This window comes from Phlebotomus argentipes, unplaced genomic scaffold, assembly GCF_947086385.1.
Source record: "Phlebotomus argentipes unplaced genomic scaffold, Phlebotomus argentipes genome assembly contig_5, whole genome shotgun sequence".
NCBI classification, from domain to species: domain Eukaryota; kingdom Metazoa; phylum Arthropoda; class Insecta; order Diptera; family Psychodidae; genus Phlebotomus; species Phlebotomus argentipes.
The window spans coordinates 9,380,333-9,407,070 of NW_026776165.1; the positions used below are offsets into that span (position 1 = coordinate 9,380,333).

Consider the following 26,738-nt stretch of genomic DNA (forward strand, 5'->3'; position numbering starts at 1 on the left):
TTTTTTATCTAAATTGCTCTTATTATTCATATGAAGATGTGGTGATTGTTTTTTCTGCGCAATCTGCAAAGATTAGCGCCGTTTGTAGTGATTTTTGATTCATTAGAAGTTGGCGCGCTCTTGGTGAATGGAAGGAAAAGCTCAAGTTTGCAAATAGTACAACTCTCTGACGAAGAATAAAAAAAATGCCAAAGGATTTTCCATTACAATTAGAGGGTTTTATATTTAATTTAGCATTAATTACAGAGCTTCACGGGATTCGTGGGTGTCTCTTCCTTCGCGAGGGGCACTCGTTGCGCGTGCACCACCAGCCGATGCCATTGTTGGCGCACCTGCACCGGTTGCAATCCTCGTGCTTCACGTCTCCCGGCGTGCACACCTGTCCGTTCACCGCGTGCTCCTCCGGCTTGCGCTCCTCGGGCTTCGGGTCCGCGGCCCGGGGCTCCTCCGCCGCCGTCTGGCGCCTGGAGCGCGGAAAGTCCACGCAAGCCATTCGCGTGCACCAGAAGTGTGTTCCATCCGCATTGCAGCGACATCGGTTGCACTCGATCATAAAGGCGCTGCTGGGCTCGCACTTTCTCCGGTCGTCAGCTGAAAAGGAGGCACAAATCCCCATATTATTCTGGCCAGTCAAAAGGAGGAGTTTTTTTCTTGTCGTTTTTGACTTGAGAATAGTGTTTGGAATCTTTATTTTAAAAAATCTGGGTAAAAAAACGATTCTCTTTAGAGAAAATGCCTCAGTGGACTGTTGAATAACTCATTACCACTGATCACACAGATTGCACAGAGCACAATTGCAAGGAGCAGGATGATCTTCGCCATGTTGAGTGACCGCCACACAAAATCGACACTTTTACGTGAGAGAGAGAGAGAGCGAGACTTCTTTCTTGAGATCACTTTCGCGGGGCGTGTGATGCCACTTGGGACTCCGGAGAGGAACTGACTGAGCTGATATCAGATGATAAACTAATTTTCGCGAAGATTCCACAACATTGTGTGTTGAATTTTTGCACACTTGCGCACCACGCGAGGCAGAATAAAAAAAAACATAAAATATGGGTGGAAATTGGATGGACTGGACGAGAGAGATTGTGATTTTTTCCAGGCTCTCTCACTCTCCACCCGGTCACTATCAGCAGCTGTGACCCCATCATCATTGGGTCCGGCATGTCTCACTCGCACGCCGTGTCCCTCTCTCACTCTCGCATACGCCCCAAAAGCGGCCCCATGAGCGTCACACTTATCAGCGCCTCAAATTTCACTTGTGCTAATCTCTTGTGTGGCTCTTTTCGGACGGAAGTCTCTGAGTGTACGTTCGCCATTCGCAAATGATGACCACCAAAACACACTCTGGACGCGGAAATCAATAAATCAATCCTCTCCCGATCTGCTAAGGAATTTCTCTATATATAGAGGAATTTCAAGAGAGGGTCCAAGGGTCAACTATGCAGCGCTGTGCATGGGAACTGTGATGTGACTGAGGAAGATAGCGATCGTTGTGCGTCTTCTCTATATTTTCATCACAAAAACATCGGAAGCGGCGATGATGAAAAAACAGAAACTGGCTGATTAAGGAGTTTATTATCTCTAAAATAAAACAAATGATGATGCAATTGAGTTATGGAAGAAAAAAAAAAACCTACAAGGTTTCTAGCACAAACTGCTTGATGCGGAGAATCTCGGCGGATCACTTCTTGTGGCTTGTCGCGCCACAACCAAAAACACAAAATCCACTATCAATGAGGAAACGATTCTGACGTGCGCAGAAAAAAATCTTCCTGAATCAGCACGAACAATGAAAAATGTAAAGGTATAAAAGATTGAGGGTTGTCGGGAGAATCACTTTGGGTTAATTGTGGAACTTGAGGTGGGTTAAACATTGTGTAGAAAGTGTTCTGATTTATTTATTCTAATGGTCCATGGCATGTTTGTGTTTTTCATCGCAGGAGAAGTCTAGATTTCTCACGGACGTCCTAAAACAGCCAATAAAGTTCCATGACGGTCACATTTAATCAGTCTTTCTATAGATATAAAGGTGCATGATAGAGTAGAAAGCCGCAGTTCAAGATCGCGCGCAGAGCATCATGAGAGACGCTGTGCTCATGTTCATTGCTATTGAGTTGTTGTTCTGCTTCTTGGAAGTCAAATGCGGTCAAGGATGGCGCTTTCCCGACGACAGGAAAACAATCAAAGACTTGGAGAAGTCATCTGAGACTGAAGATAAGTCTTATGGCTATAGAATAATCATCCCAGATCTACCAACAACTTCTGCATCTGCTAAATCAACAGTTGATGCAGAATCATCAAAATCCACTACCAGCAGTTCAATGATGTCCTCAACAACATTGAGTACAATTGAGTCTTCAACAATCACTTCTTCAGTGTCACCATTGACAACAACTTCTGCAACCACAAGCAAAGTGTCTTCAACGACATCAAGTTCAACAACTGAGTCTTCAACAACCACTTCTTCAGTGTCTCCATCGACAACAACAACTTCCACAGCAACGAGCACAAGTACCCCAAAGACTTCAAGTACAACAACTACTTCTTCTCCAGCGACAACAACAACAATTACATCTGAGCCTTCGCCACTGACTTCTCCAATGTCTTCAACCACAACAACTTCTTCAACTACAAGTACTACCTCTTCAACGACATCGGGACCCTTCTTTTTGTCTCTACCAAGTGCAGTGGATGAGAGAGATTCCATCATCTTCCCTTCGGATGAGCGGCCAATGTATCAACACGGTCCTGGCATTCGCTCAAGAAGTGAGCTCAGCCACTTCAGAGGTCGCAACACACACTGGCGCGCCCACAACGACGCTAGATTCCATTCGCGAGACGACCAGAAGCCATGGACGCCCAGGCCGGTGCAGCAGGAGCAGCCCAACACGAGTGGCGTTGGTCTCATAGATCCCAGAAGTCTCAACTTTGTCGATGAGGAAGAGCCGGACAAGTCCAGGGACAAGTGCGAATGCAGATGTCCTGATCCGAACACCTTCAGGCCGCCGAGATATCAAGAAGATCCCTATTCTCCTTATGCACACGAGTACGGTAATCGTCGGCGCATGCACCATTTCCATCACTCTCCACATTTGTACTGATAAGCCCCCTGTCTTTTTGGCCATCACGCGTAATCGCCCCGAAGTAGACAGAATGTTGGGCGCGGGCATTCAAACGCCAAACGCTCGTTAAGTTTCCGTTTTTTTTTGGTTTTCTGTACAAAGAGGGGAAAAGCCTAGAAGTCATCGGTCTTGACGACGATCTGCTTCTCGAGCTGCGCCAGCTCTTCGGCCGCCGATGCGACCTCCTTGTATGCCGAGTGCCTCTTCAGCTCGGCCTTGATCATGGCCGTGATGGAGGCACCGATGACTAGAAGCACCGTGAAGGCCAGATTGCCAGCCAAATCGCCGAGTGTGTCGTGAATGCGCGAGATGATGATGGTGAAGAGAACGCCAAAGATGTGCGTGGAGATGTTCATGATGCCCGCCACGGGACCCTCGGGCTCGGGATAGGTCAGCTCAGCAGCCAGCTCATGAAGAATCTGCGAGGCGAGAAGGAATTCTGTTACAATTAAAATATATGAAATCTATGAGATTGATAAGAAATTTAACCGTATACTTATTTCTGTTAATCAACATGTAGAGTTTTTAGATGATATAATCAATGTATATAATGCTTACCCCATGAGAATCGATGCGACGTAGAGAAGCTTCTTGTCTCTGCTTTCCAGCGACAGAGAGAACACGAGAACGGTGAGAGCGGAAATGCCATAAACCCAGACAGCAGTCTTTCTGTACTCATGCCAAGTGTCCATGATGAAGCCAAACACCACGGATCCCACCAAGCTGGTCCCAATGATTGCCGCTCCAATCTATCCAGCGTCTTTTTCGCTGTCCTGGGGCAGTGCGCCGCCGATCATTGCCGAGATGGGGAACGGTACAGTATCCGACAGTGCCTCCAGAGCTGGATCATCCTGCGCCAGCTGCAGTGAACTCCATGAAATGTCAATGGTGAAGCTCGCCTCCAGGGAATCCCTAGATCATGAGCTCGAAGCACTCAGGAAACCAGAAAAAGTGGAGGATCGATAGATCACACACGAGAATTTATCTTGCTATACAGATCACAATAAAGAAAATTATATAATTTTATACAAGGCGGGCTGTCCGGGCTGTCACTGTATGTTGGCTGAGGTGTTGTTCATCTTCTCCGCTTGCTGGATTGTGTCTGGAAGCTTGGCGTTCAGCGTCTCGGGCGCCTGGAGGATTAGGGCGCCAGCAGTGAGGGCTGTTCCACAGAACAACACCATGGGCAGGGATTTTGAGAATTTGGCCTGGGAAGAGAGTGAGAAAGAGCAAATTAAGACCAGATCATCAGAATCTATAAATTGTCTTACTAGAAGTGGAGTTTGAGGAGCGACTGCCGCTCCAATTCGTCCAACTGTTGAGCAGAAGGAGAGTAGACTGCTTCTCAGCTCTGTGGGGAAGATCTCTGTCGTGTAGAGGTAGATGCTGGTGAAGGAGATTGTGATCCCGAAGCGTCCAATGAGGAACATGACGAGTCTTAAGGTAGTATGATCAGCGCCTATGAAGATGACAGATAAACATGCAATTCCACTGACAAGGAAGGAACTGCACAGCGTCCATCTTCGTCCTATCCTGTCCAGGACGAGGTAGCTGACGATGAAGGATGGTATCTCGATGAGGCATCCCAGAATGAAGCTCGTGTGGATGTCATCGCCAAAGGACGCGGAATTGATCACGAGTCCGTAGTAGACGAAGGTGTTGGTGATCCAGCAGAAGGAGCAGATCGCCAAGCGGATGAGCAGTGCTGATGAGCTGAAGATGCTGGCGATGGGATAGGACTTTTTCTTCTTCTTCGCCACCGGATTGACCTTTCCCGGCACATTGCCGTGCAGAATGGCGATGGTTTCTTCGGAGAGCAGCACATTGTTCCTCTTGGCGGCCTTGCGAATGATCTTGCTCGCCTCATCCTGACGACCCATCGTCAGGAGCCACCGGACACTCTCAGGAATGAGCCAGAAATAAGCCACCACAAGAAGGCATGGGAAGTACAGCCATCTCAGCATATCGCGCCAATAGTCCTATAACAAAGCAGATAACACTTGATGGGTTTTTTCGGCATTGTCGCTAAGCAGATTATTATAGAGTTTAGGCAGTAATATATTTCACTGCCCAAATGGGTCAAGATTACATCCCAATAATCATGCAAAAATGTTTGCCTTCCCTACAATCATAGTTGATGGTCTTGAAAAATTCTCGGAGATCCAGTGATCTTGACATATTTAACAGTGTCCATTTAAGAATTTGTGCTTCTAATGCGCAACTCTTAAAACCCGCGGTTAATATGGAAACTGTGTATGAGAATTTGATCAATAAAATCATATTTTTTAAGGGTTTTCATTCATTTTTGTTAGGATGAACCCAGTGAAGAATTGTGCTTTCTACGTTAAAGAAGTGCTGCTCTAAGATGCACTTCTACTGATAATCCGCAATAGCTTGCAGCAATAAATTTTCTTCAGCTGTCCTAGTAGAGAGGACTCCGGTTGTTATGTAATTGTGAAGAAAAGCAAACAGAAAAGACAGATAATTGCGCACTTGGACTTCCTATATCGCCGGGGAACTCTTATATCGAGTGTCACTGTCCCGAGATCAGAGAGCTGTCGTTGAACCTTATCACTCCCATGTACGTGGCTTATCTGGCTTATCCACTAACCTGCCAGAGTGCAACGAGGCCCAGGATTGCCCCTCCGGATGTGTAGAAGCTGTTGATGAAGAGCGTGCCGAAGGCCCTCTTGCTGGGCCCCACCAATTCCATGCCCAGCACATAGCCACACGCGTAGATGCCCGATCCGAGGGCCATCTCCAGGAACTCGAACAGCACCAGCATCGAGTAGCTGCTGGAGAAGGACTTGATGATGCCACAGAGGCCACAGCACAGTGTGGAGAGGATGAAGGCTGCCTTGCGACCGAAGCGATCGGAGAAGAAGCCCGTGATGGGCAGTGCGATGAACTGTCCAATGTTCGCCATGGTGCCGACAAAAGCCAGCTTCCACTCGTTCTCAGTGCAGGTCAAGTTCCACTCACTCACGATCGTCTTCTTTCTGCTGTCGAAGATGAAGTCGGTACAGGGAATGGACAAGTCACGATCGAAGTTTGTGGCATCACAGCTGACCTGAGAGCTGTTAACCACACCAAAGCGATTGCATCTCGAGAAGGTGCCATCAATTTGTGGAATGGAGAACTCCAAAAGAGTCCTGTTGGTGATGAAACCCGATCCTGGTGGTTCACACTCCTCAATGCGACAGCGATAGTTGATGTCCGCGGCTGAGAAGACATAGCTGAAGCCATAGACTGGCGGCAGCAGCACCACCAGTGAGATGAGGATGTAGTTCTTGAGTTGAAACACCCCAAAGTCACCCAACTCCTGCAGCACTTTGTCCCACTTGCCCTCCTCGCGACTCATGACGAGTGATCCAGCACAGATCTCAGCACTGACTGATGAACGCCTGCGACCCGAGGAGCTCTGGCCAACGGGCTTATCAAGATCTGCCGCTGTCGCATCGAATTTGTGTACGCATGCTAAGCAGTCTGCCAGTGATAGTGAGGAGTCATCCAGCAATCAGAGATGCATTAAAAAATCCCGCCACAAGTCTCGGCTCTTCTTCCCTGTTTGCTCATTGCGCTTATTGCCATCTAATTGCGTAGTCAATTGTCGCCCACGAGCAATTACCGCCGCAGGATTTATCTATCACTAAGTCTCTGTTATTAACCCATTTAGGGTTGCGCTCTCCAGCCGCCGCCGCCGGAGGAAATTTATCAAATTGGACTATTTATAGTCACAACTCTCGGCAGAAGTCAAGGGCGATATAGTCGCGCAATGCGGTGTACTATGACATGTATTTGTTTTGTCATGGCGCCAATTTGTTAGTTGACGATCATGTGGCCAATTGAATACTCCACTGACCTTATTTTTGTTATCGGATTGAACTTAGATTTGTTAGTGGTCGTTTGTGTGTTTGTAAACAATTCGTTCAATATATAGTTTTTTCCCCCCATTTTTCATACAATTTCCGCTGGGAAATCATTGTAAAATAGTTATATTTAAGTATACTTTTGATTTTCCTTCCGAACACATGAAATCTTTGCGGTGTACATCTTCTCAAATGGTCACATTTTCCCTTGGTCGAATCATCTTCAATCTCTTCTCTGACACCCCAAAATGAAAATATTGATAAGACAACCAAAATTTTTCCAGTGAAACATCTCGCAATTATTTCGTTGGCAAGTTCAATATTGTGCTCGCTTTTTGGCGCATTATCACGCGCACTCATAATTGACAATATATTATTGGCAAAAAGGCGGTGGAAAAATGTTGTGATTGCGGCAGTTGAAGAAAAAAGAACAACAAAATTGCTCGTTAATCATCCCACAATTAATCTCAATTACATGGAAAGTCTGTGTCTGTGATTGACGTGTTGAAAATAGATGAAATTATGTGTATTTTTTGGTGAATGTTGCAGAATTTGGAAATGTGAAATATACTGCAATCTTCAGAGGTGTGCTATTTCTTATCAAAAACTCAAGTTTGGCTACTTGACTCTGGTCAGCAGTTAAGATATGTGCAATTTATGGACTTGACCCAGTTTTTCCCTCTGCGAAAAGCCATGAAAAACACAATTAACACTTCTATATTATCTATTTTACTCCCTCTGTCTCTCTCTTTTTCTCTCTAAAATATCAACAATACTTTGCAAGAATACCTGCTGTAAAAACGACACAACAAATGTGACTGAAGGCACAGTGATTATTGTACATAATTTCTCATCTCTCCTGTCTTTCCTCCCTTCGTCTGATCTTGCTCCAGCACACACCAAACAGACCTCTTGAGTTGGCGCCAATCTTTTCAGCCTCTTGAACTGTGTCCGGAAGTGTGGTGTTCAGCGTTTCCGGATACTGCAGAATGATCAGGGAAGAGATGAAGGCTGTGCTGAAGAATAGCGTCATTGGCAAGAATTCCACGTACTTTCCCTGCAAACAACAACAAAAAAAGGCAATTGCAGATGATTGGAATTTTCCTAAACAACCATAGCCAATAAATCATCCTTAATTCTGTCAAGAGTTATATGAACTTTTATCTCTCGATGTGACTCTGATTGCCTTAATTTGTGTGACTGATAGTAGCTGAGGTACACAGTATTTACCTCGGCATTACGACACTTTTTGGAATACCCAGATAATGGCACACTTCCCCATTCATACCTATTCCAGAGGAGAGAAGTACTTGATGAAGAGTCTTTGTAGATTCAAAGAACTTATTATCTCTCCATTTTTTTGGGCAATTCAACTCACCAGAAGCGGCGTTTGTGGAGCAACTATTCCTCCCAGTCTTCCCATCATGGAGCAGAATGCCATCAGACTGTGTCGCAGTTCCGTGGGGAAGAGTTCATTGGTGAAGAGGTAGAGTGTCGTGAAGGACACTGTGATACTGAATTTACCAGTGAGAAAGAGCACCAGCTTGACAGCTTCCACTCCTTCAGTGGGCAGGAAGAGTTGCGCTAGACACGACAGACCAGCTATCAGCAGTGATATGCTCAGTGTGATCCTCCTTCCGGCTCTGTCCACTATCAGATAGCAGATGACGAAGGCGGGCAGCTCGATGAGGCAGATCAGGATGAAGTTGACGTACTTGTCGCCGCCGATGGCCACGGAATTCAGCACCAGGCCGTAGTACACGAAGGCGTTGGTCATCCAGACGAAAGAGCACGTGGCGAGGCGCCACAGGAGAATTGGCGAATGGCACACAGTGCGCAGCGGATAAGGATTCTTCGGAGAGGCTTCTGCGTCCAGCTCAGTTGGTAGTCTGTCCGATCCCGCCACTTTCTCGTCCAGCACCTTCTGTGACTCCTCAGACAGCGTGACTCTGTTCACCTTGGCGACTTTCTTGATCAGCCGACGCGCCCTGTGAAAGCGCCCCGACGCCAAGAGCCAGCGCAGACTCTCCGGCATGATCCAGAAGTAGAGGATGAGCAACAGAGCTGGAGAATACGCCCATCTGTCAATTAATACGCACAATATGGTGTTGTTAATTGAAATAGCCGAATTCGCACTCATTCTGTCAATGGCGAATTTATTAAACCCAGCATTGTAATTGATTTCAATTCCCTTTTTTCTGCCGAAATAAGAGTTCATCGTCCATGGATTGAAAACAATTTACAGACTGTAAATTCATTAGAGACAATCATGTTGGTACTTTTCCGTCAACATGTCAATGATCTTCATGTTTTTAATCAATTTTTCTGTGCAATTGTATATAATTCGTATGCTTCAAATACGCAAAATAATATGTCTGGACAGTTTTCTTGATTAAATTAAGTGGGAAGCAACTGTGTAACATTTAAAAAGGTCTTAGGTTTTTGCAACACTTTGTAAAAGAGTACCTTATCATGCTCCTCCAGTCTTTGGTCCACATGGCGATGAGTCCGTAGAATGCTTGGCCGAGAGCGTAAGTGCTGGTCATAATGACGCCGCCGAGGAGTCTCTTGGAGGCTCCCACAGCCTCCATTCCGTACACGAAGCAGGCGCTGTAGGCGCCAGATCCGAGGCCGGACTCCAGAAGCTCCACGGTGAGGAACATTGGATAATTCACCGAGAAGGACTTGATGATGCCAAAGACCCCACTGATGATGGTTCCCACCGTCAGGGCTGTCTTGCGGCCGAAGCGGTCGGAGATGAAACCTGTGATGGGCAGTGCAATGAACTGGCCCACATTGTTGATCGTCCCCACCAGAGACATCTTCCACTCGTTGGCCGGACAGGTCAAATCCCACTCGCTAACGATGGTGTGCTCCGGACCGGCGAAGATGAACTCACTGCAGTCCACCTCTTGGCTGTGGTCGAAGCTGGAGGATGAGCACTCGCTGGTGGTGTTGATGTGGGCGAAGCGCTTGCAGGACTCCTGGCCAGGCGGCAGAGCGTAGTCCAAGAATGGGTCGTTGGAGTCAAATGGCGCGTCCGGAGGCTCACACTCGCTGATGTGACAGCGATAATCTACTTCGGCGGCGGTGAAGATGAAGTTGAGGGTGTACATGTTGCCGAGGAAGATGGGCAGGAAGAGGAGGACGTAGATGAAGATCTGGAAGCGACCGAATTCACCCAACTCATCGAGAATGCCCGCGAAACTGGGCTCATCACTAGCGCGCTTTTGCGTCTTCTCCGACATTGCGATGCTGCCTTGGTGAGAACTCCACCAGCACTGACTCTCCTCTCCAGAACACCCAAGAGAGTCTCCACATCACGCACAGTCGAGTGCAGTTAACGATCTCTCCCTCAATTGGCGGGAGAAAAAACAACACTCGTGAATTGATAAAAAAAAGCGTGGGTTTCAATATAAATTTTTATCAATTGTCCATATCAGACGCACTGCGATTGCGTGAAACATACCGCAAAATTTTCCACTCACCCGTGGCATCTTCGAGAGCAAAACAACTTTCTTCGAGACCATCTTCACAGATAAACCCACCTAAGACGGCCATAAGGTTCAGGGTCACGCACTCCTTACACCGCGAGAAGTCTTGCCAGAGGAAAGAGTGGAAAGTTTTTTTTCCACCCAAAAGATTGACATGATGGCAAAAGTGCTATGCAAATATTTGGATTAAATTCCTCCACGCACTACTATTTTTATTCCATCTGTGATATCGCGCGAGCTTCCTTATGTACAAGCTGATAAAGCGCCTCGCCGTGTGTAAAATTGATATTTCGCCGGAAAACGTGAGACACCGAAAGTGCATTGTTTGGAAGCACGTGCGCTCAAGGTGCCGAAATGCGAGGTAATTTGTATACAAATGTAGGTAAATAATTGTTGACTTTATCTGTGACTAAAACGTGGAGTGGAAGAAATGATTTGTCAAGCATGGAAAATTGGCTTTTTTCCTCCCCATCAGAAGTGCTGTGGAGCGTAAACCATCAAATTGGGCAAACAAATCGTGTTTTATCATTGGCGTTTGTTAGCGTGATAAGAGTGATTTCCCGCGGAAAAAGAGCCCAAATCAAGTGGGAGGAAATATTCGCTAGATGAGCTTAAAAGCTCTTCGTTAACCCTAAACGATCTCTTATATCGAAAATATATTACATTTTGCCATAATTTTAACACCAAGAAATATAGAAAGATTCAAAATTATGGAAGATTTTCTATCAATTGAGAGTATTTCGGTGACTATAATAAATTAACTGAACTTTTTGTTTGAGGCTTTGAAAGTGCGATGATGACACTGAAAAGGATTCAGGAACTAATTTGTAATGGTGAAAACACAGCATTTGTAATTTGTAATTTGTCCGCGATCATCTCTTTCTTCCCCTCGCGTTTCGTGTATTTTCTTTCCTACTCTGTCAGCGTCCGACTCTGACATGTCGAGACAGCCACTGTGCGAGTAGGAAGGAAAATACACGAAACGCGAGGGGAAGAAAGAGATGATCGTGGACAAATTACAAATTACAAATGCTGTGTTTTCACCATAAGGGAAACTTGCAGAATTGAGTAAAACAACCATTCCAGAGAGGTTGTTGAACTTCAAAATTTATAGTCTCAACAATATAATTAAAATGGCAAGAAAGGAATTTGATTATTTTATTATGTCGTGAAATCTCTCTTTGCGATAAAGCTGATAAAGTGCATTGTTGCACTAGAGTTTGCACTACTGTGAAGTGCAATTGGTGCAACTAATGCAGCTGACAATTGAATCAGCACGTGCCTGTGGAAATCACATTGTTTCTTATCAAAATCTCGTGTTTATTTACAATTTCGTAGCATTTCATATCACTTTCCAATGTCTTCGGCTTCTTGAAGGGTGTCTGGTAGTGTTTTGTTGAGTGTTTCCGGCGCGAACATGATGAGGATGCCAGAGGAGATGGCCATTGTGGCGAACAGGATCATCGGCAGGGATTCAACGTACTTGCCCTGATTGTGAGAGACGCAATGTTATAAAGGATCTGTGAGAAAAGAGATGTGCAGCAATTCTTACCAGGAGCGGCGTGAAGGGCGCCACAATGGAGCCCAGGCGGCCGAACATTGAGCACGCGGCCAGAAGAGTGTGTCGGAGTTCCGTGGGGAAGAGTTCGGCCGTGTAGACGTAGATGGCGATGAAGGACATGCTGATGTTGAGCTTCCCGAACAGGAACACGGTCAAGTTGGTCCACTCGGGAGCGCCGGAGAGAAAGATGAAGCCAATGCACGCCAGACCACTGAGGATCAGACTGATGCAGAGAATTGGACGTCGTCCAATTCTGTCCATGAGCAGACAACAGAGAGCCGCGCCGGGGATTTCAATCAGACACGTCATGATGAAGTTGATGTACTTGTCACCGGCCACAGTCACGCTGTTCATGCTCATGCCGTAGAAGACGAAGCACACGGCGATCCAGCAGAAGGAGCAGTTGAGGATGCGCAGGAGAAGTGTCCGTGACCGCAGTGCTGACATCAGGCGGTACTCCTTCACTTCGGCCTCCGCCTCCTTCTCATTCTCCACATCGCTGTCCTTGAGAGCCTGCAGCAGCATCTTCTGCGCCTCTGGCGTCAAATCGCTCTTGTTCATCTTTGCCGCCTTGTCGATGATCTTGGCCGCTTCCTTTGGGCGATTCATGTTGAGCAGCCAGCGAGCACTCTCCGGAATGAGCCAGCGATAGATGAGGAAGATGAAGGTCGGCGCGTAGGCCACCCACATCAGCAGACGCCAATCTCTGGTCAGCATGGCCAGGAGGCCCAGAAGAGCTTCACCCAGAGCGTAGAAGACATTGATGAAAAACGCCCCCAGAACTCTCCTCTCCGGGCCGACAAGTTCCATTCCTGAAGGATAAGAAATAGATGAGGATGACTCAACATCAAAGAGAAGATCATCGTTATCGATTGATGACATTATCAAAAGAAGACATTTTTCATTGAGTATTTGCACGGTTGCAAAACAATTTGAGGTGAAGTGAAAAGCGCAAAATAAAGTGATTTATTGATTTGTGAATGAAAATCCTCATTTATCGACAGATATATTGTTTGGAATTTCTACATCGAAGTGAGGATTAAATCTGTGTTTTAGCACAATTTGAGAGGGTGAATATTATTTTTGTTTTTCAGAAAATCGCCAATGAAAAACTTCCCTCTTCCCAATTTACAGTCGCACGAGCTTTGGTTCTTATCGATGGGCATTGAGCTCTGTTGTGAAACTACACAAATTCAAGAGTGTATCTTCGAGAGGCACTTGAGATGTTTCGGATTCCCCACAGAGCCGGAAAAGTGCGACTTAGTGGATGAAAGACAGGGTCTAGAGGCATCACACTTTGCACTTAATCAATCATCAGTCCAACACACAAGTTCAAGCTTTGGCGTGATAAGATGAGTCGCGCGAAGATGCCAAGATTAGACGCCTTACCGAGAATGAAGCCTGCACTGTAGACTCCGGCACTGAGGGCTGGTTCCAGGAACTCAAACACTATGAACATGACGTAGTTGGGCGAGAAGGAGCGAATGATGCCCATGGTGGCGGCGAAGAAGTTGCCGAGAATGAAGGCTGTTCGCCTGCCGAAGCGATCTGAAAAGTAACCAGTCAGTGGCAGACAGACAAACTGGCCGACATTGTTAATTGTCCCGACCAGGGAAAGCTTCCACTCCTCGCTGCAGCCCAAATTCCACTCGCTGAGGATTGTCGTCTCGTCGTTCTGATAGACGAACTCCTCGCAATTCTCCAGGCGCGAGCGATCGAAGAGATCGGCTTGGCATTGATCCTCGATGGTGGCATTTGGTGTGTGGTGAAATTTCTCACACATGGAGAATCTGTCGCCATCCATTGGCGTGGTGAAGCTGAGGAAGTCAGGCTTCAACTCGGGCTCTTCAGTGTCACAGCTGGGGATTCGGCAGCGATAGTCGAGATCGCCAGCCGTGAAGACGAAGGTGAGCGTGTACATGGCGGTCAAGGCGATGGGCAGGCAAATCAGGAGGTAATTTATCAGCTGAAATTTCCCAAATGGTCCTATTTGCTTGATCAGCAAATCCAGATCGAACTTCTTTCCCTCTTCAACCGACATTTTGCCTCTGAACTGAAGGTGTTTTTCGCACACGATTCGTTCCGCGTTCCACGAGCAACTGTATTTGCGACTGTCTTCGAGGAGGAACTCAAGCTATCAATTATCTCAAGTGATAAAACATCCCACCTGATTTATCATCGCGCTTTGAGCATTTCTTGATGAGAGACACTGAAGGATGGCGCGCGGGGGAACGCGTCACACGGCGACTTTGGCCTTCTCTTGTGAGGTCAAGCCGCGTGTTTTGGATAAAATGAGAAAGTGAGAGTATGTTGAGAACACTCAGAGGAAGAGCAGAATGTCACATCAGATTAGTCAATTGTATATTATCGCTCGTGACAGAGAATTTTCAACAACTCAAGTGCTTAAGAGCGATTTTTTTCTGCGATGCGCGATAAGAATGGCTCAGCCTTTCGATGGCCAGTGAGACAGAGAGACAAAAAAGCCAGTTTGACAATCCATCACAATCGACGGTAATTTACTGCATGCAAGAAGCCTGAATGATAGCGTGTCTTTGAGGGATTTCTGGATTTCCTCCGCCTGTGAGTTCGCCATTCATTGCGTTCACTGTTGGCGGGAAAGGCGCGCGACACACACGTTTTCGCGCCATTTTATAGCACACGTGCGCGCACCTGCCGGCATGCCATAAAAATCGCCGAGTCGCAGCGCGCGCGCCCTCTTTGTCGCTGAGTTGTGTGGTGTGTTTTGTGTGTTGTCTAAATATGGCGGATGTTCTGCGTGCGGTAAATGTTTATAATATCGACAGTGCGGGCAAATTAGTCGATCGGTTTAATACGTCAACAATATTTGTTATATGTAGCTACGACCCCCAAGGCTTAAGTGTTAAAATTGTCCCGGGTGAGTGGGCAGAGGGTGAAAATGGGGCCGCAAATTGTCCGGCCCACTTTGACAGTGCGCTGCGGCGTCTGGGCCTTTGTGTGCAGAATTTCTGCGAGGAGGCATGGACGGAAGCGTGTTGATGGGCGAGACGCGGCTGTGCGTGTGTTGGTGAGCCGCGAGGTGCTGTATTTTGGGCCACAGAACGTGGAAAATCCCCGAAATCACCGCGCGCGCGACCTTGATTGCCGGCTCAAGCGAAATGCGCGCCTCTTGTTTGGAGGGGGCGGCAGCCCAGGATGACCACAACTAATACCTATTCTTTCCCATCTCATCCCCTTCCACAGAGTACGATGAGAGCCACAGCTTCGAGTTCCCCGTCAAGGCGACCACGGACACGGCCCGCATGGGCACTCGTGGGCAGATTGTGTCGCTGCCGGATGAAAATTTCTGCATAGTGTTCAGCGCGGACTCAGGTCTCGGCGGCCGTTCAGCCAACCGGCCAACGTGTCACACTCACGGAATCCCTCTTTGCAGACATCCGTAAGTTCCGAGAGCTGATCAACGGGGTGAAAGGCCGGCGCGCCAATTCAGTATTCTCCCAGCGAACGGAGGAGTCCTCCGCCAATCAATATTTCCAGTTCTACGGCTACCTCAGCCAGCAGCAGAACATGATGCAGGACTTCGTGCGGACGAGCACCTACCAGAAGGCAATCCACAGCAATATCAACGACTTTCACGTAAGCTCATTAAGGCGCTCCGTGGCCTGTGACGCCCACGCGAGGACGCGATTTGGGGGCGTCTTTTTGGCGGCGAAGGGCGCACGAAGGGCGGCTTATCGCTCCAGAGCGAATAATAGCAAAGAATCGAGAGGAATGGCAGAGCGCGCATGCCATGGAAGAGTGTCGCAAGGCATTGTGACTCGCGTTTTTCCAAATATATGTATTTTATTTTCTCTCTCATTTCGGAAGACAAATTGAAAAGATGAATTGAAATGTGAAAATTGTTTATTTAGAAGAAAAACAAAAAACATGCGACACTTTGACAGGCGATGCGCCATCTTCGTTTCATTGACGCCGATTTGCCGAACGCGGAAAAAGTGCACAATTATCTCTGCTCCGGGGCGCAATTAGCGCTCTCTGAGGAGGAGAGTCACGCCAGGGCCAAGAGTCGATGGCCGGCGCGAGTGACACGCTGTCTCTCTCTCTCTCTCTCTCCGCAGAACAAGATAGTATTAGACGTGGGCGCCGGCTCGGGCATCCTGTCCTTCTTCGCGGTGCAGGCGGGCGCGCAGCTGGTGTACGCGGTGGAGGCGAGCAACATGGCGCAGTACGCCGAGACGCTGGTGAGCGCCAACCACCTGTCGGAGAAGATTGTGGTGATAGCGGGCAAGATCGAGGAGATCGACCTGCCGCAGGAGGTGGACGTGATCATCTCGGAGCCAATGGGCTACATGCTGTACAACGAACGCATGCTGGAGACTTACTTGCACGCGCGCAAGTGGCTGAAGCCGGGCGGCAAGATGTTCCCGTCGCGCGGTGATCTGCACGTGGCGCCGTTCACGGACGAGGCGCTCTATCTGGAGCAGTTCAACAAGGCGAGCTTCTGGTACCAGACCAGCTTCCACGGCGTCGATCTCAGTCGCATCCGGACGGCCGCCATGAAGGTGAGAACGTCGCCTGGAATCTTGCTCAAAATCAGCTAGATTGGCATCCTCTTTTTGCTCTTCTGCAACACTAACGAGACACTCTTCTTTGACCAGGAGTACTTCCGTCAGCCCATCGTCGACACGTTCGACATACGGATTTGCATGGCTAAGTCCGTGCGCCACGTGGTGGACTTCCTCACCGCCGAAGAGACTGACTTGCACCGCATTGATATTCCGCTGGAGTTCCACATCCTGGAGACGGGCACGTGCCACGGGCTGGCCTTCTGGTTTGATGTGGCCTTCATCGGCTCCACGCAGCAGATCTGGCTGTCCACGTCGCCCACGGAGCCGCTGACGCACTGGTATCAGGTGCGCTGTCTGCTGCAGGCACCGATCTTCGCCAAGGAGGGCCAAATGCTCACCGGACGCGTCCTGCTCAGCGCCAACAATCGCCAGAGCTACGATGTGACGATGGAGCTGAAGCTCGAGGGCACCTCTGTGGCGTCCAGCAACACGTTTGACCTCAAGAATCCCTATTTCCGCTACACGGGCGCCACGGCGCCGCCGCCGCCCGGCAACAACACCACCTCGCCGTCGGAGGCCTTCTGGACGCAACTGGACGCCCAGGGTGCCCGCAATGCCGTCAATCTGGTCAACGGCATCTCCGTGAATGGCCTGGGCGAGGCGTCGATGGACATCGGCCAGCCCATGCTCAACACCAATCTCATCGGCCTGGGTGAGTTTTTTTTCTTTTCTTTTCTTTTCCCCGCAAATCATTCCTTTCTGGGGAATTCTCAGGACTTCTTGGACACTAAAGCATGCCAAGAAGTCCTTACATTGTCTTCAGAAAGATCAGTTCAATTGAATTTGAATTCCGAGATGTCTTAATGTCGTGAAGGCCAATTATTTGAAAGGACCTAGTTCACTGGGACTAGGATCCTGCATGTCTGTATCAATCTGACCCCAAAATCTGCTGGGCGTAACATCGTTACAGTTGCGATTATTAAAAAAAAAAAATGGATTTGTCTCAAGCTTTTCATATTCCTAATTCGAATTTAGCACAAAATCGTAAAGTTACGGGTTCGATTCTCCTTCAGTTGTGATTTTTTTCACATCTCCTTTTTGAGTATTTTCCTTCACTTTATCGCTTTATATCGACATTTTTCCCTAAATCTTCGCATAAAACTCTTTCTAAACACTAAATATAATATTTCTCTTCATGAATTATCTCTAATAACGCCATCTGACGCTCAGAATAGCTTTTATTTCACTTTGTTTTTATCCCTAACATTCTTTTTAATGCTTTAACGTCAATCCTCAGACTTAAAATTGAATTATTGATTTGTTGCCCTTGAAATGGTGAAAATCTAATCTCAGCATGTTATATTTATCACTAAACAAATCCATAAATCATGAGCTTGATGAAGCTCTAAATATATATAAATTGGCAATTGATTTCGAAAGCTTTTGCTGATCATTTCCCAAAAGGGGAGGCAAAAATCTGTCAATGCAATTGAGAATTTATTTGTGATTGAAATTAATCAAGAATTATATTGTTTTATCTCTTGATTGTTGTTGAAAGCCAAGCAAAAGAGAAATTCGATACTTTTTGCCATGTTTAGACTATGAAAATGACTTTTCATTCATGACTCGTTTTTTTGCAATGTCCTTTTAGAGAGTATTTCTGAGTTCTTGTTTATTTCCACACGCGTTTCTCGTGCGCGTGTTGTGCTGGGAAATGTCAATTTTGGTGTTTGCTGGGCGAAAATGAATCGTTGCAATTCATGTGCGCGTTTATTCAGTGGTTGAATTGAGAAGGAAGTGGACAGAAAAAAGGGTGGAAAATGTTGCTTTTCTATCTAATTTCCTGCAATATTTTCTGGCGAAGAGGCAAAATTAAGCGATTCAGTGTTAAATTTAACTAAAAAAAACTCTTTAACCAGAAAAGTATCTTTTTTCATATAATTCATTTGTAAATTGTGTTTTTGCTCTGGATTCTTTTTATGTATTGATATCAAAAGAAATTTCCATGAGTAAAGTTTTCCTGTATCTATTCAAAACGGGAGGAATTCTTGTGAGTTATGATTATTTGGGTGTCTTTTCATTAAAATGTGAAAACTTAACTTGAAGTCTCTTTTCATTAGCTCTCTCTCTAGCTAGAATGAAAAGTCTCTAGAGAGTGTGTAAAGAGTCATTTGCTCGATGAGTTTCTCTTCCGGTGAAACACTGAAAAGGAGTGAAGAAGATTTAAAGCAAAGTATGAGGAAGTAAGACAGTGTGTAAGTTTGAATAATTTGGAGATAGTTTAAAAAGTAGTGTGAATTTGAGAGAAGTTGTAGTGAAAAGTCTTTTCATAGCATACATAATTAAAATCTGTTATATATTTAATTATACTGCTCGTTGCAAAATTACAGATTTCATATTTCAATTCGTAAAATTTATGAATTCAATGTTGCAAACTTGACGCTTTTCGTAGCTCATATTGACGACCAAAAATACTTCTCAATGCTCTGTAAATGCAATTAGTTTCCTGGGAAAGAATCGAATGATGTCCGGAAACACATAACCTCAATTTGGTGCATTGAAATGTGCACAAATGGTCAGAAAAATCCAATAAATATGTGATTATTTACATAAAAATGACATTATTGTCAATTTCCTTATTTTTAGCGTGAATTTTCTACCTGTTCTTGTCAATTGACGTCAAAAGTCAACGTTTGAAACATTTGAAGCCTCGCAGAAGATAAATTCACCACATTCGTATATTATACTAATCGTAATCTTATTAAAATTGTATTAACGTAAAGTTGCAACGAGCGGTAGATTTAAATTGTTCTCTCTTCCTTGGCTGGATGAACATAAGAAGTTTAATTGATTCTTTATAGAGTCACTGGAAGTAGAAGAGATTAATTTTACTATTGGAATAATTTCGTTAGAATTGCTTAAAGTGTTGAGAGATATTCAATGGGATCTCCTCTTGAAGTTATATGTTGTGTAAGCAATCATTGCTTTTAAGGGATGTGCAGGAAAAAGGGAAGCATTTTGCACTAATAGGATTTGCTGTGAATTGCTCTCGGGGTGTAGAGAGAGAGAGAGAGAGAGAGAGAGAGAGAGAGAAGAGGATGCAAGAGAAGTGATAATGTTAATTAAACAACTTTGCTGACACTGTTGCTCATCTGTTGCAGGCAATCAATCCAACATAATACATCCGGGATGCATTCCGAGCACGGGTCGAGTGCAGAATAACATGAACTCGGCGGGTGGCATGGCCAACACCCTCGGGACAGGCTATCTGCCGTCGTCCGTGTCGGCCGTTATGAATATGGTGGGCGGCAGTGGCAACAACTTCCTCTCCACGTCGTCACTGCAGCAGCAGAATCTAATTAATGGAGCTATCTATAGGCCGAAGTAGATAAGATGATGATGATGATGGAAGAAAGAAGAGCGGCATGTTTTCGTCGCGCGCGCGTTGCATTCTTCAGATGACAAGAAGGAGGATAAGAGATCATGAGAGATATAGATTGAATCACACACGCAGAACTTTCACAATGGACTAAAGAGAGAGAAAAAGAGCATTACTTATCTGCAAGGGTAATAAAAACTATTTTTCTTCACTTGTGGAGGAAAAAAAAAACTATCAGAAAATATTCATGATTATTCGCTGTAAACATGAGAGAAAAAGAAAAAGAGAGAGAATTTTGAGAGTTGTTGATGTAGGAAAAATCTCTGAAGGAAACACATTTATATAATTTTATTGAGATACACACGCGAATGTTGATGGCAAAGTCGGGAAGGAGGATGAGGAGGAAAGTGATGAAAAATGAGAAGAAGAAGAAGAAGAAAAAATTGTAGAAACTTTTAGGATTACAATTGCATAAATTATATCTAGGCGCATGTGTTTTTTTTTTAAATGAATGGAAAGTTATCAATTAGGGCATGTTTATTACAAATTTCTCGACATCATAATTGCTTTAGGATAACACACACACACACACACTCACACATTAATTTCCAAACTGATGAAAATATCACGCTCAATTCAAATTGCATGGAGAAAAAAAGAAAAACAAGAAGGAAATTTAAGCGTAAAATGACGGGAAAAATCTCTTAATAAAACCAACAAATGTTTTTTTCTATTCATTAGATTTGAAATGTATTTGAAAACAATTTAAGAAAGCAAAAAAACATCCTTCATTTATCAAACAATTTATGTTCTTCAAGAGTCTTTTTATGTTTAAATTTATGATTGACAAAAAACAAACCAAGGAATCAATTGTAAAGATGAAAAAGTGTGAGGAAATTTGGGAATCGAGTAGAAGAAAAAAAAATGCACGAAACATAAAAAGATTTATTATTATTAAATTATGTGGGAAAGAAAGAAAAGAGAAAATTTACTATGAAAATTTAACTTATCTTGTAGTGTAACTTTTTTTTCTCCCCCCTTTTTCACAAAGCCTTTCTCCCTTCGAAACTCCTTTAAAAAGAAGAAGAAAAAAAATGCAAAAGGCAAAAAAACAGAGAATAGATGATTTATGAAGAAACAAAAATTATATTGACAAAAAAAAATTGATGAAAGAGAGAAAAACATCGTATAAATTTTAAAAACTAAGTAATTTATTGAAGAACATTTCAAAATAAAGACATTCACAGAAGTGTGCAGCTCTAAACTTACCCCGACAGTGTTTTACTTACTCTTTTATTCCACCCTTCGCCACAAAATTGGTACATTTCTGTGCACGATTAATAAGAGATGATTGGCGTGTTTTGAATGGGCACGAACGCAAGGTGGAGATATTGTGGTCAGAAGTGGTGTACAATTCAGCAGAAGTGCTTAAGAAGTGAAAGTGCTTGAATATCATCAATATAATGCATTCAAAAGTAACTTTAAAAAGGAATTAATGCAATAATTGGAGAAAAAGAATTGTTTTTTGCAACTTTCTAGGTTATGTTATGAACTTAAGACGAACTTTTCCACTGAATAACCTTAAAAATCATTAAATCTGTTGAAGATCACAAATTTCTTAATGTTAATGGTAATTGCGCTAAGATTGAATCATAACCTCTAAAATACTGTTTCAGAATACAAAATTGCCTATTTTAAGGGCTTCTCAATTGAATTTCTACTCTAAATTAGCCAATTTTGTACAGTTTTCCCTTTAAAACATTCCAAATAAGTTTTATTTCTAGCATTCTTCTACATGTTTCATGAGAATTTTTAGGTTATGAACCAAAATTCATCTTAAATAGCGATTAAAAATTTAATTACATCAAAATATTTGCTGGAAACTTTTAAATGTTTCTTAAACACTGTTTTTCCGTAAATTTTTCGGGACTTACAAGTAAAAATAGCGTCTTTTTAGGTTAAAGACTCCTAAATTTGAGGTTATGAAACGCATAACCTCAAAAAACGCATGTTTTAAGCTCTGTCAAAGTTCTAGAAGTGTCTGTGAATCTGCACAGACATTGTGGAAGTGTCAGGAAGTGGTGTACACAGTTCAGCTGTATTATTTCCCCTTTGGGCGAACGTTAATTCCTCCAGCGCTGACAATTGGCGCAAATGGAGATGAATAATAATTATGAGCTCTGCGTCGCATTGAACTGACATGAATTGTGAAATGTGTTGACAATTCTCGCAGGATTTCCAATAATTCTGATGCCTGATGGGGAAATTAGGACAGATTATTGATCTAAATCGCCTTCTCCGGAAGGCTGTTCAATCGTCCAGTTGATGATGACCCAGGAAATTCAAACTAATTCATATGCATGGGAAAAATTTTTTAATTTACATTAATGAGTGTGATAAGTTTTTTTTTTATCTGAGGAGTTGTTGGGAAATGCATTCCAGATAAGACAGAGAGCGAGAGAGAGTATAAAAAGCAGTGACTTGAAGCAGTGCAATTTAGTTCTACAGCAAAGAAAAAGAAGAAAAAACACTCGAAATGGGATTAACAGACTTTCTCCAAATTCTCCTCACACTTCAACTGTTAGTGAGCAAGTCTGCAATTGTTTTCAGTGATGATCGGTGTGAAAAAGCCGATGAAGTTTGCAAATATCTGGATATTTCGGAGGAATGTTGTGAAATTTATAAGGCAAAAGTGTGCAAAATCAGGAAAATATTTGAAATTGGCTTGGAAACAAAGTGTGCTCTAAGAGCGGCTAAGAATCTGGCGGATAAAAATGACGAAGTGAGCAATCTTGCAAAAGTAATAAAAAATGAGGGTGAAAAGCAAAATCCTGATAGGATTGAAATAGATCAATTGGAGACACTTAAAGAAGGACAAGAGGAAAATACAGAATCGAACTCTTCACTGGATTTCCCTTCATCAGTTGATTTAAACCGTTCACGATTTAATGGGGAAAATTCTACTTGTGAATCTGGAAATATTGAATGTGAAAATCAACCAATTTTACAGGATAATCTCAATATTCCTGTGGAAAATTCAACTATTGAATTTGTTTCATCTGATAACGAGGAAAATATCACTTATTCTGAGCACGAATATGAGAACGATTTACCGGAAGAATATCCTGATATTCCACAAATTATTGCGCCTATAGAAGATTCAACTTGTGAATCAGGAAACATAGAATGTGAATTGCAAGAAGAAAATCTGCCAATTGTTCCGAAATTGTCGTCCGGACAAAATTTACCGTGCAAGACTGAAAGCCTAGAAAGTCAATCGACAGGAGAAAACGCACCTGAATTGATTAGTGATGCTGAATTGGAAGAACCAGAATATTCTTCATATTCTGATGAAGAGGAATATCCAGATTATCCTGGATATGAATATAATGATTATCCTGAGAATGAATATCATTATCCTGCATACAGATATTATCCTTGTCCAGAGCACTATAGGCAGTATTATCCTGTACAAAATTATCAATTTAATCCGGCGTATAGATATCGAGGTTATACTGATTTTTCTGCTTATCCTGATCTCAGAAGATATCCTTTCAAAGACTTTTATGCCAATCGCTACATCAATAACAATCAATATTACAATCTCGATTATCCTGATTACAGCAACTATCCTCGTGCAAATGTATAAAAATAGTCATATTTCTGATCAATAAATTGCAGTCATGGTTCCCGAATTCCATCATTGAGTGGCCCCTTGAGAGTGTGCTTCGACACCAAAGGGGGAGATAATATAGTCAGAACTTTGGCAGTACTTAAAACATGTATTTTCTTCTTTATTCTACCGCCTTAAGTTATTCATAACCTCAAATTTATGAGTATTTGACCTGAAAACACGCCATTTTTACTTGTTTGACCCGGAAAACTTACGAAAAAAAAACAGTTTTTAAGAAATATTTTAAAGTTTCCTGTGGATATTTTGATGTGATTTAATTAAACCCAGCTTAAGTTTAGAAAAGTTTGTCTTAAGTTCATAACATAACCCAGAAAGTTGCAAAAAACAATTCTTTTTCTCCAATTATTGCATTAATTCCTTTTTAAAGTGACTTTTGAACGCATTACATTGATGATATTCAAGCACTTTCACTTCTTAAGCACTCCTGCTGAATTGTACACCACTTCTGACCACAATATCTCCCCCTTGGTGGCCTCTTGAAAGTGTGGTGGGGGCACTTGAAAGTGCTAAAAGTGGTATCGTCAATCAAAACACCAGCGTCACCACAAATGCCCTCTGATAAGGCGCAATAAAAGGGGGGTGTGGGGGGCGCCAAGGGACAATCTTGGCCAAGAGGATGAAAGGAAAATATTGATTCGGGGTTTGTGGGAAATCTCCGATTTGATTTCGTCTGATTTATTAGCCATGGGGGAATTGAGTCATCTTCAACGGCAAAATCTCTCCTCCTTCTTCTTCCACCCCATTTTCTCTGTCAATTTCTCACGACACTCTTGCACGCCCTCGGGCTGGAGGGGAGGGGGGGGGTCGATGTGACTCAATCCCTTGTCATTAATTTGCCGCCCTTTCTTGCGCGCCTCTCCAGAATCTGTGTCTCTGTCGGCTCTTTCAATAATAAATGTCACATTAATCAGGGCGAATAATTATTAAATGTCTCCGCCCGGAAGGTCGTTATGGGGTGGGGGGATGATTTGCACTACATCACGGGCGTGGATATGCATCTTCTTTGGCGGGTCCACTGCGTGGTTGAGGGTGGTGAACGCGCGCGCCCCATCAGCACATTTCTTCACACACACACACGCGCACACCGCCCGGCAATCTCTCAGTGCAGTGATCCATATGGCCTGGTTTGCCTCTCCCGCCCAAACATCCTCCCCCGGGGAAGATTCCGCACAGAGGATTTATTGCCGCAATCTCTTTGGCGTCGGATGGGCATTTTTATCCCGAACGCACACGGAAGATTCCACATGAACTGGCGAGGCCCAAAATGACGAATCAAATTAAAAGCTTTGATAATTTATTGGCCGACGCCGTGGAGGGATTCACTTTAATTAAGGCTCTCTGCTACGTGAGTCCGAGTGATCACGCAGGATTCGAGTGTGCGGAATGATTGTGCTCACGACATTTTTGGGGATGAGCGAGTAAAAGGATTTTTTCCCCATTTATTTTACTGTTATTTGTGTGGAAAATTAATTAATTTCCCCAATTTTCAATTCACAATCCAATTGAACTAGAAGTTTATGCTTTTTTGGGATGTTTTCTACAATTTTTCTCCATGTCGTATTACCAACAAATTGTCTGTCATGATAAAGTTGTACCACTTAGAAATACAACTTCAATTGCCGCACACATTTTGTCCAGCTGGAAAAGTTATGCCATAATGTTGATATAATGCATGACTTCGTTAAATTGCTAGGTTTTCATTGTTGTGAACTTAGGGGGGTGGAAAAGAAGGAGAGTTGAAGAGGACTTTTTGAGGGGTTTCTTAGGGAAATTCCACCACAAAATTGACTCACATTTTCCCTTCACATAACAACTCTATTGAAATTGGACTATTTCTCGTGGTATTTTTGCCTCTACTTCCTGTGGATGTTGTCTATATGTATAACTTGATGGCGTATTTTCACAATATAATTCCACATTGCAACCCCCGTTGGGAACGCGCGGGGGGTGAGTTTATGCATGGAAATTGATAATGCAACCTCTCAACATGACTGAATCGAGTGTTCTTCCGCACTGAAAATTGCCCATTAAATTCAATCCCGCGCCGGTGCATGGCAAATGAGACCCGCCGGCAGCGTTGGCAATTCGACGTCCACCCCCGCGGCGCTTGGGGCAGTCTTGGATGGACGGTTTTCCCAGAATTCAATTGTGCAATCATCCGCCGGGTTTCGTGCCACCGGCAGCATAGCCTTCGGACATGAATCCGCAATTGATCGCTTAATTGATAGCGTGAGGCGAATCCGGCGGTGAGGTTGACCCGAGAATGACATACAATAGGGCGCAACTTAATTTCCAATCCCTCCAACACACACCAAGAGCGACGTCCACGTCCTCTTGGCCCCAGTGGCACCGAATCGATCAATATTTGATCACTGCCACTGTCCCGATGATGTTGCAATTTCATTACCCACTCAGTCACTCAGGATGGAGTGCAAGATTCCTGGGCGACACGCAGAGAATGGTCAGTTGCAGTGGAAACGAAGGACACACACACACACATTTGAGAGTTCATTGCTGAATTGATAATTTATTCGGAGGGTAATTTTGCAGCACTATTCGCTGGATGTGTACTCAATTGAATAGCAATGAAACCGGGGAGATTTGACTGGAGTATTTTGAACTGAACTACATTAGGAATAAAGTGGGAATTAAGGGCAGACGAAGTTGCATATTAATGTGCGCGAATTTCACTCACAATGTTTCCATGACTGATTAATTTTCCCTAGAAAGCTATAGAGAGCTTAATGATCACAAGTACTCGAAGAAAAACACACAAGTTTTGATTGAATGTGTAGATTAGCATCCGGCTCAAAGGACCAAAATGTGTGTGGGTGTGTGTTTCCGAAGGCATCTGGAGGGACGAATTACGCAATATTTCCTTTCTTTTACACAATTTTCAGGGAAAACTCAACAGTTTAAGGACGAATTAGTCCATATCAGTTCCATATTTGGCGAAAAATTCAACGAAATTCCAGTCAATGACTCCGCAAGAACATTTTACTTTGTCTCTTAAGCGCGAATATCTGAGCTTAGATAATGTCAATTTTTTTTGTCCATGAAATCAAG

At 44.1% G+C, this 26,738-nt stretch overlaps 7 protein-coding genes across 7 annotated transcripts; 2 read left to right on the forward strand and 5 right to left on the reverse strand.

The window, feature by feature from the left end:
• Positions 1-196: 196 nt before the first annotated feature.
• LOC132256327 (serine protease inhibitor I/II-like) lies at positions 197-953 on the reverse strand. Its single transcript, XM_059752677.1, has 2 exons — positions 765-953; positions 197-591 (listed from the first exon to the last, which is right to left on the reverse strand). Exons 1-2 carry the CDS (start codon positions 820-822, stop codon positions 251-253), a joined length of 399 nt encoding a protein of 132 aa, XP_059608660.1. The 5' UTR covers positions 823-953; the 3' UTR covers positions 197-250.
• A 786-nt stretch (positions 954-1,739) lies between these two features.
• On the forward strand, positions 1,740-3,110 carry LOC132256323 (uncharacterized protein DDB_G0290587-like). The gene is made up of 2 exons (XM_059752672.1): positions 1,740-1,867; positions 1,947-3,110. The coding sequence occupies exon 2, from the start codon at positions 2,085-2,087 to the stop codon at positions 3,105-3,107; it is 1,023 nt and encodes a 340-aa protein (XP_059608655.1). The 5' UTR covers positions 1,740-1,867; positions 1,947-2,084; the 3' UTR covers positions 3,108-3,110.
• Positions 3,111-3,241: 131 nt separating this feature from the next.
• On the reverse strand, positions 3,242-3,807 carry LOC132256326 (heme transporter FLVCR2-like). The gene is made up of 2 exons (XM_059752676.1): positions 3,687-3,807; positions 3,242-3,567 (listed from the first exon to the last, which is right to left on the reverse strand). The coding sequence occupies exons 1-2, from the start codon at positions 3,805-3,807 to the stop codon at positions 3,242-3,244; spliced, it is 447 nt and encodes a 148-aa protein (XP_059608659.1).
• Positions 3,808-4,089: 282 nt separating this feature from the next.
• LOC132256322 (organic cation transporter protein-like) lies at positions 4,090-6,637 on the reverse strand. The gene is made up of 3 exons (XM_059752671.1): positions 5,740-6,637; positions 4,400-5,107; positions 4,090-4,336 (listed from the first exon to the last, which is right to left on the reverse strand). Exons 1-3 carry the CDS (start codon positions 6,487-6,489, stop codon positions 4,178-4,180), a joined length of 1,617 nt encoding a protein of 538 aa, XP_059608654.1. The 5' UTR covers positions 6,490-6,637; the 3' UTR covers positions 4,090-4,177.
• A 589-nt stretch (positions 6,638-7,226) lies between these two features.
• LOC132255965 (solute carrier family 22 member 3-like) lies at positions 7,227-10,299 on the reverse strand. Its single transcript, XM_059752139.1, has 3 exons — positions 9,464-10,299; positions 8,376-9,138; positions 7,227-8,054 (listed from the first exon to the last, which is right to left on the reverse strand). Exons 1-3 carry the CDS (start codon positions 10,243-10,245, stop codon positions 7,848-7,850), a joined length of 1,752 nt encoding a protein of 583 aa, XP_059608122.1. The 5' UTR covers positions 10,246-10,299; the 3' UTR covers positions 7,227-7,847.
• A 1,374-nt stretch (positions 10,300-11,673) lies between these two features.
• Positions 11,674-14,149, reverse strand: LOC132265658 (organic cation transporter protein-like). Its single transcript, XM_059766409.1, has 3 exons — positions 13,442-14,149; positions 12,044-12,864; positions 11,674-11,979 (listed from the first exon to the last, which is right to left on the reverse strand). Exons 1-3 carry the CDS (start codon positions 14,091-14,093, stop codon positions 11,839-11,841), a joined length of 1,614 nt encoding a protein of 537 aa, XP_059622392.1. The 5' UTR covers positions 14,094-14,149; the 3' UTR covers positions 11,674-11,838.
• A 602-nt stretch (positions 14,150-14,751) lies between these two features.
• LOC132265657 (histone-arginine methyltransferase CARMER-like) lies at positions 14,752-21,246 on the forward strand. Its single transcript, XM_059766408.1, has 6 exons — positions 14,752-14,948; positions 15,275-15,403; positions 15,465-15,667; positions 16,150-16,593; positions 16,690-17,311; positions 19,761-21,246. The coding sequence occupies exons 1-6, from the start codon at positions 14,813-14,815 to the stop codon at positions 19,985-19,987; spliced, it is 1,761 nt and encodes a 586-aa protein (XP_059622391.1). The 5' UTR covers positions 14,752-14,812; the 3' UTR covers positions 19,988-21,246.
• Positions 21,247-26,738: the final 5,492 nt, after the last annotated feature.